The 15,870-nt window shown below is 39.4% G+C and overlaps 2 protein-coding genes across 2 annotated transcripts; both read left to right on the forward strand.

The window, feature by feature from the left end:
* Positions 1-1,388: 1,388 nt before the first annotated feature.
* LOC125585819 (uncharacterized mitochondrial protein AtMg00310-like) lies at positions 1,389-2,243 on the forward strand. The gene has a single exon (XM_048755515.1). It carries the CDS (start codon positions 1,389-1,391, stop codon positions 2,241-2,243), a length of 855 nt encoding a protein of 284 aa, XP_048611472.1.
* An 18-nt stretch (positions 2,244-2,261) lies between these two features.
* Positions 2,262-2,714, forward strand: LOC125585820. The gene has a single exon (XM_048755516.1). The coding sequence runs from the start codon at positions 2,262-2,264 to the stop codon at positions 2,712-2,714; it is 453 nt and encodes a 150-aa protein (XP_048611473.1).
* Positions 2,715-15,870: the final 13,156 nt, after the last annotated feature.

Raw genomic sequence — 15,870 nt, forward strand, 5'->3', positions numbered from 1 at the left:
AAGCATACAGATCAGAAGAGGAGTTCTGGAAACAGAGGAGCAGGCAGCTATGGCTCTCCCTCGGAGATAAGAACACGGGCTATTTTCACGCTGCAACAAAAGGGAGGAAAGCAAGAAACCGCTTATCAGTTATAGAAGATCAAAACGGTGATGTTCTCTATGAGGAGGAGCAGATTGTGGAATGTATAGGAAAGTATTTTACAGAAATCTTTACCTCCTCAAACAGAGACTGTACTTCTACTGTCAATCAAGCACTGACGCAAAAGATCACACCAGAGATGAATGAGCAGCTGATCAAACTCCCCACGGCCGCTGAGATAAAAGCGGAAATGTTCTCTATACATCCGGATAAAGCTCATGGCCCAGACGGTTTTTCTGCTAGCTTCTTCCAATCCAACTGGGAAACTATTGGACCTGCAATCACACATGAGATATAACACTTCTTCAGTACTGGTAATCTACCATCTACAATAAACTCGACATTCATAAGGCTTATACCAAAAATCAAAGCCCCAAAGCTAGTCTCGGATTACAGACCAATAGCTCTCTGTAATGTCTACTATAAGGTAATCTCAAAAATTATTTCTTTGAGATTGAAGCCAATTCTACAAGCAGTAATATCAGAGAATCAGTCCGCGTTTATACCTGGACGTGCTATCTCGGATAACGTGTTGATCACGCACGAAACACTCCACTATCTCAAGACCTCTGATGCAAAGAAACATTTCTCCATGGCAATGAAGACTGACATGAGCAAAGCATACGATAGGTTAGAGTGGAATTTCATCAGGACAGTGTTAATAAGATTGGGGTTTCACGAAAAATGGATCACATGGGTCATGGAGTTCATCTCATCAGTCTCCTACTCCTTCTTGATAAATGATTCAGCCCTCGGGAAGGTTGCCCCTCAACGCGGCATCAGACAGGGGGATCCTCTTTCCTCCTATATCTTCATTCTCTGCAGTGAGGTTTTATCAGGACTATGCAAAAAGGCTCAACAAGATGGAGTTTTAACAGGAGTCAAAGTAGCAACTAACTGCCCTAGAATCAACCATTTACTTTTCGCTGATGACACAATGTTCTTCATACGATCAGATGAGAGAAGCTGCTCCACCCTGCTCAAGATTCTAAACCTGAACGAAGAAGCATCTGGCCAAAGAATAAATTCAGATAAGTCATCAATTACTTTTGCCAAGAAAACCAAATTAGCTTCAAAGAACAGAGCAAAGCAGATCCTCAACATTACTAAAGAGGGTGGAGTAGGCAAGTACCTAGGTTTACCTTAACATTTTGGACGACGCAAGAAGGACCTCTTTGCCTCCATTGTTGATAAAATCCAGCAGCGTGCGATCTCCTGGTCGTCGAGGTACTTATCTACAGCAGGCAAGATGACCCTCCTTCAAGCAGTCCTCTCAGCAATACCCACCTTTCCTATGTCATGCTTTCAGTTACCAGTTAGTATATGCAAGAAAATACAATCAGTATTGACTCGTTTCTGGTGGAACTCAAATGATGAAAAGAAGAAGATGTGTTGGGTTTCTTGGGAAAAACTAACTAACCCTAAATGTATGGGAGGACTCGGGTTTAAAGATATCCAACGTTTCAACACAGCCTTGATAGCTAAAATACCCTGGAGAATGCTCAACAATCCTAACTGTCTACTATCTAGAGTATTGGTGGGCCAGTATTGTCAAAATGATAGTCTACTGAAGGTTAGCCTAACGAAAACAGCATCACATGGATGGAGAGGAATCCTAGCAGGAAGAGACTTACTTGTCGAGCACCTTGGGAAGGTCATTGGAGATGGATCAACCACCAAGATTTGGGGGGAACCATGGATATCACCATCCTCTGCCACACTCCCCTTTGGTCCTACAAAAGAAGATGAGAGTGATCTTTATGTCTCTGACTTGATCCTAAGAGGGAGCGGATCTTGGAATATCACAAGACTACAAGAGCTCTTACCTGAGCTTACTAAGGAGATCATGTCTCTCAGACCAAGTGTAACTGGCGCACAAGATTCTTATGTATGGTACCCTGTAGCATCGGGGTCTTATTCAGCAAAATCAGGATATGCAGCAGCATCAGCGAGCCTCTTCCCTACAATGAATCAACCGGTGGTCCCAACTACTTTCAATTGGCACACATCAGTGTGGAACGTGGAAAGCCCTCCAAAACTGAAACTCTTAATCTGGAAAATCCTCCATGAAGCGCTTCCAACTGGTTTAAATCTGCAAAAATGAGGAGTACTAAGTGATACAATGTGTATTCAAAGTGGGCAGGTTGAAACTATGGATCACCTATTCCTACATTGTACCTTTGCCTCCGAGGTTTGGAGTCTCGTCCCTTTGAGATCACCCTTCTGCTCCTCTGCGTGCCCATCAGTTATAAACGCAATTGAAGACTCTGGACGATGGGCTCGTCTTCCTCCAACAGGTGTCTCGACGAATATCCTCTTCTGGATCATGTGGGCTCTATGGACAACATGCAATCAGCTAGTGTTCGAATCGAGACACCAATCACCCTTAGCGGTAGTGTCGCGAGCAATTGCCGGTGCACAAGAATGGAAGCTAGCCCAATTTACTTCTGATCCTCCTAGAACCATACAAAAGGGAATAGCTCTCGCGCTGACACCAACGGTACCGCAAGGTACAATCCTCTGTAATAGTGATGCAGCTTGGAATCAGAACTCTGAATCGACGGGACTTGGATAGATCTTCACACCTCCAGGATCCCCAACTCTCCAGGGTTCACAATACCAGACTCATGTGCAATCGGCTCTCCTGGCTGAAGCCCTAGCGATCCGATCTGCTCTTCAACACGCCATCCAACTTGGCTACACTCAAATCTGGCTCCGATCAGACTCTCTTGTGCTCGTTCGAGCCATCACTTCGATCGCAAAACCAAAGATCCTCCACGGAGTTCTCTCGGATATCGAAACTCTATCATCTACGTTTTCTTTCTGCGTTTTTTCCTTTACCCCAAGAGAGCTTAATGGGCCAGCGGACCATTTAGCAAAAGCTACTCTTTGTAATGTGAACTCTTCTAGGGCCTAGCCCATTTAATTTTAAATGAAACTTGGTTGCTCGAAAAAAAAAAAAAGCTGTTTTCAGTGGAATCCACGTAACGTCATGTGGTTGATGTCTGTTACATTCTTCTTGCACCATTTTTCAGATTTTCAAAAAGTTGATCCAGATCGTTACTAAGTTGTAAACGAAGGATTGTTAGGAGAACCAAAACAATTACAAAGAGTATGGTCCAACGCAGCCTCAAGTGCATCACTTAACTGTTTGTGTGTGTGTTCAAGTGTGGGTTAGACCTTCTCCAATGTATTCTCCTATTTCTATCTATAAAATAAGATTACTCTGAAATAAAAATGTATTTTTCTTTAATGTATTCCTCTATTTTTATTCATTTTTAATTTTACAATAATTACTTTTTATTTATGAAAGTTGAAAATCAATCCTATTTAGTTTTAATTATTATAAGATTTTCATACAATTATAACTTTGTTTAAATTAAAGTTTTATTATAAGATTGTTAGGTAAGTAAAAAGTGTGATATTATGTTTATAAAATGTGTTTCCCTACAAAAATAATTTTTTTTGTTATAATTATAAAAGTTTAAAAGTTGAAGGACTGTTTTAAAAACAAAAAAAAGTATGCCTCTATAATAGAGGAATGCAAAAAAAATTTCTCTATAAATAGAGAAAAAATAGTAATCTCTATTTTAAAGATGGATATAGCAATGGATTGGAAAATTATTTTTTTTATTATAGCATTTGGAAATAAATATAGCAATGAGTTGAAGATGCTCTTAGTTTGGACTCGAAAAAGAAGTGGAGAGACCTCATAGCAGAGCCGGGCTTGGGCAAAGTCTCGCAATGTTATCCGTGTAGGGCCCCCACCTAATGGGGCCCCCATTTCATATTTTTCCTTTTGTAGACATGTAATGTTAATATATTAATTATATGTGCAAAGTCAAACTAAAAAATGAAGTTTTGGTTTGCACTGTACAAAATAAAAAATATAAGTTATTAACATTGGCGCAAGTAACTTACAATAAGTTATTCGACTTTCTGTACTTTATTTTTATTTAAATAATCGTAAATATTATAATAAATTTAAATAAGTAAAAAAACATCATTTTTAACTCACTAGAGGAAACTTACGAGAGATAATCTTTTCAACTTCTCCTCTTCTCTTTACTCTGTAAAAGCAAGCAAGTTCCTAAGAAAATGAGAGATTTTTTCTTGTTCTATAGTTTTTTCGATGTTGCTTTTTATTATCAAAGTTACGATAAGTTCATCTTTATTTCGAATAGGGCCCCGAAAATCTTAGGTCCGGCTCTGCCTCAGAGGTAAGTTTCTTTGGAGAACTTGGTATTCCTAATGTTATATATTAGTAACTTGCAAATACAAACATAATCTGAAAGTTACAACTTGTACAACATATTATCCCAAATTCAAATTTTAATAAACAATTTAACTGTATTATATCTAAATAATTTGAAAAGTTTTGAAAAAATAGAAAAGTTGGTTGTCTTATAATATAAAGAAATTTTGTATAACCTAATACTTGACAAAGATCAAAATTGATTTACTTATTTTCTTTCATTTCTATGTATTTTAAACTTTAGAGTTGTTTAAACTATCAGTGCATTTTTGTTAAATGTTTCAAGTTTCAACAAACTTTATACAGCTTGACTGAACAATTTTGTTTTACAAAGAAAATCAGTAAGTCAAAGTGTTTATCTTCGATTTCATATTTTTGTAATCTCTTAATTGACCAGTATTTAAAATAAAAAAAATAAGACAAAATTAAAATAATTCTTTTTTATATTTTTTGTACGCGTATAATATACTACTCTTTTTTTTATAATATTTGACGGTTTGAAAAACAAATTGTTTCAAATTCCATATAATGAAAAATTTATTAATTTTTTTATGTTAGACTTTATGTATTTTGCAACTGGTTTTTCTATTAGTCATATGATTTTAGAGAATAGAGTAGGTATTGAGAGATTAAAGGTAGATTAGAGAAGATTAATGGGAGATTTGTAGAGAGATTAGGTAGTAATTATGTTTAAGAGTATTTAAGAATCAAACAAGAGAGAGAGTCTAGAGAGATAATCTCAAACTTCTTAATTATTAATCTGATCAGAGTTTACAATATATATGAGGAGGCAACACTAGGATGAAGGTTTCATAAAGAGGCACTATTACAACAGATACGATTTGCTTTAATTCAAACCATCCAATGAGCTTCTTCCTTGTGCATAAAGCTCATTTTGCTTTATCCAGCTCTTCTCCAGCCTGTCACACACGCATCCTCTTCCCTTGCAACGGTCTGATGCCTTAGCAAAGGGAATAGGGCTTCTCTTCTTCATCCAAAGTTACCCGGGTAACTAGTATAACTAGTATACTAGGATAACTAGGGTAACTTTGGTTTAACCTTTGGAAGTTACTCGGGTAACTAGTATTACTACGCAATGTACGGCATCTTCATCATACTCAACTCCTCATGTCTTTCTCTTCCCATATATTGATCTCATCTCAACACTCCCCCTCAAGCTTAGCTTTGTGAAAGTCTAAGCTTGGATAGCCATGAGATCTTCCTCATTAAAAACCTCACCAAAGAAAACCCATTGGGACAAAACTTTGATGAGGGAAAAAGAGTAAAGACCTCATGACTTAGGGGATCAGCTCCTTCTCTTCCCAAGATCTATGAGTCCCAATCTGATGTGAATGGACTCCATAGTCTTTTGTCTTGCTGCCTTGGTGAACACATCTGCCAACTGATCTTCACTTCTTGTATAACATGGCAAGATCACTCCCAAGACTATCATCTGCCTCACCTTGTGGCAGTCTACTTCAATGTGCTTTGTCCTCTCATGAAACACTGAGTTTGTACCAATGTGAATAGCCGTCTGATTGTCATAATGCATAGTCATTGGTGTTGCTTGCTCAATCTCCAAGTGCCTAAGAATCCCTTTTATCCATACCAACTCGTTGGTAAGCTTTAACATAGCTCTATACTCAGCTTCAGCACTAGAGCATGATACAACCTTCTGCTTCTTACTCTTCCAAGTAACCATGTTTCCACCAATGAAAGTGCAATAGCCTGTTGTAGACCTTCTATCTGCTCTATCTCCAGCCCAATCAGCATCATAATAACCCACAACTTCAGTGCTCTTATTGACTCTCATCCATATACCAAGCCCTTGAGTTCCATTCAGGTACATGAGAACTCTCTCCACCATGCGCCAGTGATGCTCTCGTGGAGCTTGCATATGCTAGCTTACTTGGTTAACAGCAAAGCATATGTCTGGCCTGGTGATAGTCAAGTATATCAGCTTCCCCACAAGCTTCATATACAGCTTTGGATCATAGAACAGCTTGATGTCTTCAATCTCCCCCTCACGTGGAACCTTGTACCCATCTTCCATGGGCATCTTGGTTGTTCTTCCTCCATACGCACCAGCATCCTTCAAGAGATCCAATGCATACTTCCTTTGAGAAATGAATAACCCTTCCTTGGATCTGCACAGCTAAATCCCAAGAAAGTATTTCATCTCTCCCAAATCCTTTATATCAAATACTGATTTCAGAAACTCCTTGGTGGCTCGGATTCTTTCCTTATCACTGCCTGTTATGATGATGTCATCCACATACACAAGCAAAACAATGATGCCTGAGGGAGTATTGAGGGTAAAGAGGGTGTGATCAAGCTCAGACTTCCTGAAGCCTCTACCATTCAGTGTTGTGCTTAGCTTATTGTATCATGCTCTAGGTGATTGTTTCAATCCATAGATGGCTTTCTTCAGTCTAAAAACATTTCTTGGCTTCACCATTCCTTCAAGACCCGAAGGAGGTGGTAGCATATAGATTTCATCTTCTAGCTCTCCTTGGAGGAAAGCATTCTTCACATCCATTTACCAAAGATCCCACCCAAGGTTGGTTGCAACTGATAGGACAATCCTAATGGTATGGAGCTTTGCAATAGGTGAAAAAGTATCAATATAATTCTCTCCATAGGTTTGTGTGAAACCTCTTGCTACCAGCCTTGTCTTACGCCTATCAATCTTCCCATTAGGTAAATACTTGATGGTGAAGATCCACTTGCATGACACAGCTTTCTTCCCTTTAGGCAACTCACTCTCATACCATGTGATAGACCATGGATTTTACCCACTTTCAGCCATGGTCTATAAGTGTTTTAATATATGTTTACTACTATATAGAGTCTATTTAGAGTATTTACAGGTTCAGGTACGTTTTGGAGAAATATGGTGATTTTGGAGCCTTTTGAGGTGCAGAACTGTACAAACGCGTCAGATGTCTAGCTATGGATGGAGACCTTTCAACCGTTAGATTGATCTCATCGTTTGACACAGGATATAGATTTGAATTAGCTTTCCAATGCCACCGGTTTTAGGTCAATCAGCATCCAGTAGTAGAAGTTATTCCCATTCTACTGAGGAGTGGTCAGTCTGCCTCGTTAGAGGAAGCTGTCGAGAACAGGAACGTATGTCAATCGATGCAACACTCTTGACATCGATCGATATGGATGCCAGAACGTGGGCCGAGCATATTTTATGACTGACTGAAGCCCAGAAGAAACCCCAAGTTACCAGAATACCCTTGGACGACCAGAAACTCTATTTGTGTGTTTTCTAAGCCATTGTTGACGGCTACGCATTATTTTTATTCTTTGTTCTTAGTTAGGAGAGAAGAGAGGAATTCCTTGAGAGTCCTCTTAGAACTCCATTGGTTTTATCGTTGATTTCTATTATATTATTATTCAGACTATGATTTCTATTATTGCTTCCATGTCTGAGTAATTCTCTTGTTAGGTTTAGGGATTTCACGAGCTTAATGTCAAACTGATAATCAATTAGGATTGCAAGGTTATATATAGACCTCTACACCAGGGTGATTTGTAATACTAGGATCTGGAGTAGTTAGAAAAGCACGACAATGTGGCTAATTGCTTGAACCTAGAATCATAAGACAATTGAGAGGCACGAAAGTACCATCAATTAACGGAACCCGAGCTCTGCTGGATTAGATACCTAGGCGCATACGATAGTTGGTCTAGGAATCTAGTTGAACCTAATCGATTAGGTCGTTAATGCTTGTCTGAGGTAGTATCGATCAACGCTCAGACCATAGCATCGATCGATGCTCACTCCTTGTTCGCGTGCGACAGACGGGACAAAGACTTAGGCATCTGATTAGTAATTGCATGTGAAGGCTGGATTACTTGCTTATTAAAACCGAGTTCTATAATTGAATCTATAGACCTTTAGCATCCTTGAATTGTACTTTTGAATCTCTTGATTGATAAATCCCTAGATCTAGCTATTTCTCATTACTGTTAACAACTCTCTGCTAAGCGGAACAATTGTCTTGTTCATCTTGTTTATTGCTTTATTTACTTATTTATTTACTGCTTATTAGACTGTTTGCCTAGCTTAACCTTGATTTCTATAATCTAATTGGTTCCCTAGCTCCTTGTGGATTCAATCCGTAAGTACTACGATTGAACCTCTTATTTGAGAGAGTAAAGTCACTCTTTGGGGTAATTTGAGTGATATCACCATGTATCATTTCTAATCATGGCATCAGCCTCATCACTGACTGAATCCCTCCACTCTTGAATCAGCATTGCTTCTTCCTAGCTTCTTGGCACATAGCTTTCATCTAAGCTTACCATAAAGGAGTAGTGCTCTTCCGGAAACTCAGCAAATGAACACACAGCTTGGGAAGGATGCTCCATAGCCTGGGCATTGTAGTACATTCTCGTGTTTACCCAATTTCTCGTGTTTGCCCACTCGAAATCATCCCTTCTTACCCGTGTGCTTCTTCTCAAAGGAACTTCTACTTTTTCCTCAACAGCTTCTTCTTGTATCTGGATTTCTTCTCCAGCTTCTTGACCTTCATTCTGAACTTCTCTTACTGATTCATCTCCACTTTGGACAGGAGAATCTGAGCCTTGATCTTCTAGACCTCCAGCTTCTTCTGAGCCTTGATCTTTTAACCCTTCAGCTTCAGATTCACTTTCTCCCTCATGTTCAAAGTGGGATGGCTCTTCAGCGGCCACTTGAGTAGGCTCTTCACGCCTGCTCTGATCCTGGGACACGCCAATACCGAGTTCTTCTAGTATGTTTCTCAAACTAGCAGCTCTATCTGATGGTTGAGAAAGCTCTTCAAGCTCCTCCCAATTCTTCTCTTCATAATACCCTTTATCTTCCATGAACTTCACATCCCTAGACACCAAGACTCTTCTAGCAGTGGGATCAAAGCACTTGTATCCCTTTTGAGATGCGGAATATCCAATAAGCATAGCCTTGGTGCTCTTTGCTTCGAGTTTGTTTCTCATCTCTCCTGGCACCAGTACATAGCACACACACCCAAATGTCCTCAAGTGATCCAGAACTGGTCGACTCTTGTTGAGTACCTCAAATGGAGACTGATCCTCTAGGATTCTGGTTGGTATCCTGTTGATCAGATAGCAAGCAGTCATCACAGCATCACTCCAAAATCTCTTAGGGACACTCTTGTGGAACATCATTGAACGGGCCACTTCCATGAGGTGTATGTTCTTCCTTTCAGCAACTTCATTCTGTTGTGGAGTGTAAGGACAGCTAGTCTGATGTAGAATCCCATGTTGAGCTAGGTGATCTTTGAATGTGTGGCATATGTATTCCCCACCATTATCTGACCTGAAAATCTTAATCTTGACATGATAATGGTTAGTAACATAGCTTTGAAAAATTTTAAATGCATCAAGAACCCTATCTTTTGTTTTAATGAGTGTTAACCAGGTGTATTTGGATTTTTCATCATGAATGTAACATAATACTTATAATCATCCCTAGATAAACAAGGTGCAGTCCAAACATCAGAGTGAATCAAATCAAAGCAATTCTCATAAATAGTAGATGATCTTTGAAACACAGTCCTCCAATGTTTGCCCAAAATACATGCTTCACAATCATTATTTTTAAACATGACATCTGGTAACATAATGCTTAAAGCCCTAACATGTGGATGTCCAAGTCTAGCATGCCACAATGCATCTTTATTTAAGGAAGAAACAGAACTAAATGAGAACAAGAACTAGAGATGGGACTAAGATCTTCAAGCATATAAAGGTCTCCTTTGGTTGCTCCTTTCCCAATCAAATTACTGCTCTTAATATCCTCAAACTTAACATCATCAGGACTAAAGATAGCATTGCATTGAAGATCAGTGGTGCATCTTTTGACAGATAAAAGATTAGAAGTAAACTCAGGCATGAAAAATGCTTTAGAGTCCTTATTAAACAGTTTCAGTTTACCAATTCCTCTAATAGGAATTCTATCTCCATTAGCAATCATAACATGTCCATGAGCCGGTTCTATGTCTTTAATCAGGTTATTATCACTAATCATATGATGAGATGCACCAGAATCAATGATCAAAGGTTTATGCATGTTTCTAGTAATCTCAGTCCTTGATGGTTCATTTTGTTTTATCAGGTTTCCTAGTAATCCTAACATCTTACTAGTTATACTCGGCTCACTAGTAGTAGTGTAAGCGCTTTTAAACATGTCTAATAACTTATCAGTATTACTAGGATTACTAGCCGCAGTGTAAGAGCTTTTAAAAATGTCTAGTAACTTATCAGTAGTACTAGGCAATGTATGAGCAGCATATGAGTATCCAAGGGTGTTTCCGAGAGTGTTACCAGACTCCTTAAGAGCTTTGAAGAAGGCTTCAAGGTCAGCTCTCTTGAATACCTCCTGATCCATACCCTTTCCAATTAGTTGATGAGATGCCAAGGCTCTACCTTCACTTTCACCCACCTTAGCGCATGAGCTAGCTCCGGATGAACCAGCACCATTTGCTTCAGCAGAAAGATGAGCCTTTGCTTCCCTATCCCTGTTGAACCCGCGTGGCTTGAGGTGAGGATGTAGGATCCAACACTCACTCTTCTTGTGACCTGTCCTTTTGCAATGCTCACAGCTTCCCTCATACTTTTCATACTTCCTTCCTGAGCCTCTGTATGCAGCCTTGTTTGGTTGCATTCCTTCAGCTTGATGAGCCATAGTGAGCTCACCCTTGCCTCCAAACAGGCCAAGAGATCCCTCCTCCTTCTGAAGTTGCGCGCATACTTCCTCCATGGATGGTAGGTTAGGCGATCTCAAGATGAGTTTGATGACATCCTTGTAGCAAGGATCCAATGTCATCAACAACCCAAACACTTGATCTTGTTCTCTTCTTTCCATAAGAGCTGCTTGATCAGTGGTGTTAGGTCTTAGACTTTCAAGTTCAGACCATAATGATCCAAACTTTCCCATGTGTTTGGTGAGCTCTCCTCCATCTTGCTTCATGGAGTTAATGGCTCTCTTCAGCTCAAACACACGGCTGATGTTGGAGACGTTTCCAAACCTCTTTAAGAGGGTCTCCCACAAGTGTTTGGGAGTCTCACAATAGCTGTAAGCTTCAAGAAGAGGGACATCAAGAGATCTTTGCAGCACGGAGAGCACCATCAAGTCTTCTTGCACCCACTTCTTTGCTTCAGCTTTGGTGAGGGTCTTTTCCTCTTCACCTTCTTCAGTTTCTTTGGCCACTGGCTTCGGACCATCATCGGTGATGTGGCTCCACAGCCCTAGCCTTCCAATAGCAGTCTTCACCAATCGAGACCACAAGAGGTAGTTTGAACCACCTTTCAACGCAACCGGGACAGTAACTAGCTTGCTGAAGTTGTTTCCCTCCATCTTCTCTTGCTTGAACCAGAAATGACCAGAAAGCTTCAAACTTGCAACTCAGCTGAAGAACACACAGTACCAGACTTCAAGAACACACGAACTCAAAGCACAACACCACAGGACTCAACTTTATCACACAACTTCACGGAACACTTAAGAACACAAGAGCAAGAACACAAGAACACAAGAGCTAGAGAAAGAAAGAAATGGAACGAGGTTTCTCAATACCAAAGCCAACCTGGCTCTGATACCATGTGATTTTAGAGAATAGAGTAGGTATTTATAGATTAAAGGTAGATTAGAGAAGATTAATGGGAGATTTGTAGAGAGATTAGGTAGCAATCATGTTTAAGAGTATTTAAGAATCATCATGAACAAGAGAGAGAGTCTAGAGAGATAATCACAAACTTCTTAATTATTAATCTGATTAGAGTTTACAATATATACGAGGAGGCAACACTAGGATGAGAGTTTCATAAAGAGACACTATTACAAGAGATAAGGTTTGCTTTAATTCAAACCATCCAATGAGCTTTTTCTTTGTGCATAAAGCTCCTTTTGCTTTATCCAGCTCTTCTCCAGCCTATCACACGCGCCTCTTCTTCCCTTTGCTAAGGCATCCTCTTCCCTTGCAACGGTCTGATGCCTTAGCAAAGGGAATAGGGCATCGCTTCTTCATCCAAAGTTACCCGGGTAACTAGTATAACTAGTATACTAGGATAACTAGGGTAACTTTGGTTTAACCTTTGAAAGTTACTCGGGTAACTAGTTTTACTACGCCATGTACGGCCTCTTCATCATACTCAATTCCTCATATCTTTCCTTTCCCATATATTGATCTCATCTCAACAAGTCAGACTATTGTTAAGTATAATTATTATTGATATTTTTATTTAGAAAATTTACATATTAAAAATTGTTTTAGACTGTATATACAATCCTAAAAAGTCATCTAATAAAAACGAAAAGAATAATTCGCAAAACATGTGTGTGACAAAATTAGATTTAATAAATGTATAAATTAAATGAAAAATTATTAAATTAAGATAAAATAATTAATAAATATATATTTTTATTTAGCAAATCATTTAAATTTGGCTTTAAAAAATTAATTGGCGGCGCGAATGAGGGGGTTTGTTTCCTAGTATATATAAAAACAAAAAAAGAAAGCATTTGATTTGCTGATATGTGGATCTCCTGAAATCTGAGAAGAAATTCTGGATCTTCTTCACCGTATCTTGTTGAAACCAGAACACATAGACTGAAACTATTTTAAACATCTGGTGCCAATTATAAGAAAGAACCTGTGTGGAGACTACTCAATGCCAAGAAACGGCCCAGTTGTGAGGGGGTGACGTTTATCTCCGCTGAATGTGGTCATGTGTTTCCGATTTGAAACCATATTCTGACCTCTAAAACCTCCACCGTGTACCGAACGGAGAGAATGACGAATCTGTTCATCATTGGTCGCGAACCTCCGTGTTCACTGGATGTAGATGAGCTGGACGGACTCGAGAGTAAAATTATTATCTATGGACGTGGAGGAAACCACAGTACAGTTCTCGGCTAAAGAGGGATTCGATGGAATATCAACATTGTGTCTTCTAGAAGGTCGAGCGAGGGAATCAGACAATCACTTTACTGATCAAAAGATGAATCGTCGAAGAAGGAGAAAGCATATGCATTAGTGGAAAACAATTATAAAGCTGGTCTTATGAGCAACCATAAATGAGGTTGATCAAATGGGTTTTGGATGGGCTTGGAATGATTCTGAAAGCACAAACCCATTTTGTTTAAAAACTTCAAACAAATAAGAGTGTGACAAATATCATAAAATGCCCTATGGAGAGAGTGAACTCAACTTTTTATATATAGATGTTTCTAAGTTTGTTGAATGTTAGTTTGAAGTCAGAAGAAAGGGGTTTCATTTATCTGTCGCTATCGTCTAGAGATGGATTAAAACTCGTATCAGGATGAAGCCACATGCAAAAATATTGGGAGTTCCAGATAACACTGGTGATTTCGGCGGTTTATGGTGAGGCGTTGTTCTTTTGTTGAAGCTCCGTCCTGAAGTTGGTGGGATTATAATTGGGATTCTATGTTCAGTTTTAATATATGGTTTTAGTTTAATTGTCTCCCGGATCGCGGTCTATGTCTCTCCATTCTTGGGGCTTTGTCTCCGGAGATTTGTAATCTGCCGGTTTAGTGTTTTGAATCCGAGTATGATGCTTTGTTTTCTTAATGAAAGTTCAGTATTAAAAAAAAAATATTTTAAAACTATAGAATCACAATAATAAGAAGTCCTTCTCTTATTCAATCACAAAGTTCTCAATCACAAATCTTAATCACACATTATGCATCACACACTGCATCCATATATATAGGACTTAAATAAATCCTAAATCACTTAGCATTATCATATCTCCTAATCCTAAAGATAATCATAACTTCAAATAGGAAAAGGAAACTTTATCTCAAGCTTATCCAACAACATTTTCCCCCTTAAGCTTGAACTTGTCTTCACACACATTTTGAACTTCAATAAGATCTCTCATCTCCTTGAATCTAATTCTTCCAAGTGACTTAGTAAGAATATCCGCTTTCTGTTTGCTTCCTGGGATATGATCGACCTCAACCAACTCGTTTTCAACACACTCACGTATAAAGTGAAATCTCCGGTGAATATGCTTGCTTCGGCCATGGAACACGGGGTTTTTGCTAAGTGCTATGGCAGATTTTTTGTCCACTTTGATCACCACCCTTTTGCTTTCTTTTCCGACGGCTTCACTAAGAAGCTCTTGCAGCCATATCGCCTGTTTCGCCACTTCTGTCGCAGCCATGAACTCAGCTTCACACGATAATAACGCCACTATTTCTTGCTTAGTTGAGCACCACGTTATGGGACACTCACCCAAGTAAAATATGTGCCGGTCGTACTCTTACCATCATCAACATCAACATTATGAGAACTGTCGCTATAGCCCATCAGTTCAGTCCCTTTGTCGTGCGGGTAGTACAGCCCGAGAGAACAAGTTCCACGAAGATATCTTAGTACTTGCTTCAGAGCAGCACCATGGGACGTCCTAGGATCCTGCATATACTTGCTGAGAACACCAACTCTAAAAGATAGGTCTGGTCGCGTGTGTAATAAGTAACGGAGACATCCAATGGCGCGACGATACTCGCTTTCATCAATCTTTTCTTCATCAGACGACTTGGAGAAGGCTGCGTTCAACTCCATAGGTACATGAGTAGGTTTACAAGAACCCATCTTAGCTTCTTCTAGGATTCTCTGTGCGTATCTATCTTGCTTGAGCACGATCCCACAATTACCTTGCATAACTTCAATTTCCAAATAGTATGTTAACAGACCGAGATCGCTCATCTCAAACTTTGCTGCCATCTCTTGCTTAAACTCTAGTATAGAAGCCAACGAGGAACCAGTAACTAAAAGATCGTCTACATAGACCACAACAATAAGCAGCTCTTGGTTCCTTTCTTTGCGATAAAGTGACGGCTCCTTTGAACATCGCTTGAAGTTTAAGCCACGAAGTATCTGGTTAAGCTTTATATTCCAAGCTCTAGGAGCTTGTCGTAATCCATAGAGAGCCTTCCTCAACTTATACACCTTGTGTTCTTCCCTACCGACGACAAAACCTTCTGGTTGAGTGACAAACACGTCTTCCTTTAGCTCTCCGTGAAGGAACGCGGTCTTAACGTCAAGATGGTGTATCTCCCAACCATGTGATCCTGCCAAGGCGATAATCAATCTTATTGTCTCAATACGTGCCACTGGAGTGAACACTTCATCATAGTCCACGCCATGTCGCTGAACGTACCCTTTAGCTACTAGACGGGCTTTGTACTTGTTGATCGATCCATCAACATTGCGCTTAACCTTAAACACCCATTTCAAGCCAATTGGTTTAGCACCTCAAGGTAGCTCAACAAGATCCCACGTATTATTCTTTTCGATTGAAAAGATCTCATCTTTACACGCATCAATCCAAACCTTCAGCTTCTTAGCTTCATTGTAGTCTCAAGGTTCCTCATTAACTATCATTAGAAAACGTTCACCCTCTACTTCTGCCATAAGAACATAATCGTCAAGAT

The sequence above is a fragment of the Brassica napus genome, chromosome C4, assembly GCF_020379485.1.
Source record: "Brassica napus cultivar Da-Ae chromosome C4, Da-Ae, whole genome shotgun sequence".
Taxonomy (NCBI): Eukaryota; Viridiplantae; Streptophyta; class Magnoliopsida; order Brassicales; family Brassicaceae; genus Brassica; species Brassica napus.

What these genes read in the sequence shown, in the direction of transcription:
- LOC125585819 (XM_048755515.1), top strand. Translation starts at nt 1,389, where the DNA reads ATGACCCTCCTTCAAGCAGTCCTCTCAGCAATACCCACCTTTCCTATG.
- LOC125585820 (XM_048755516.1), top strand. Translation starts at nt 2,262, where the DNA reads ATGTGTATTCAAAGTGGGCAGGTTGAAACTATGGATCACCTATTCCTA.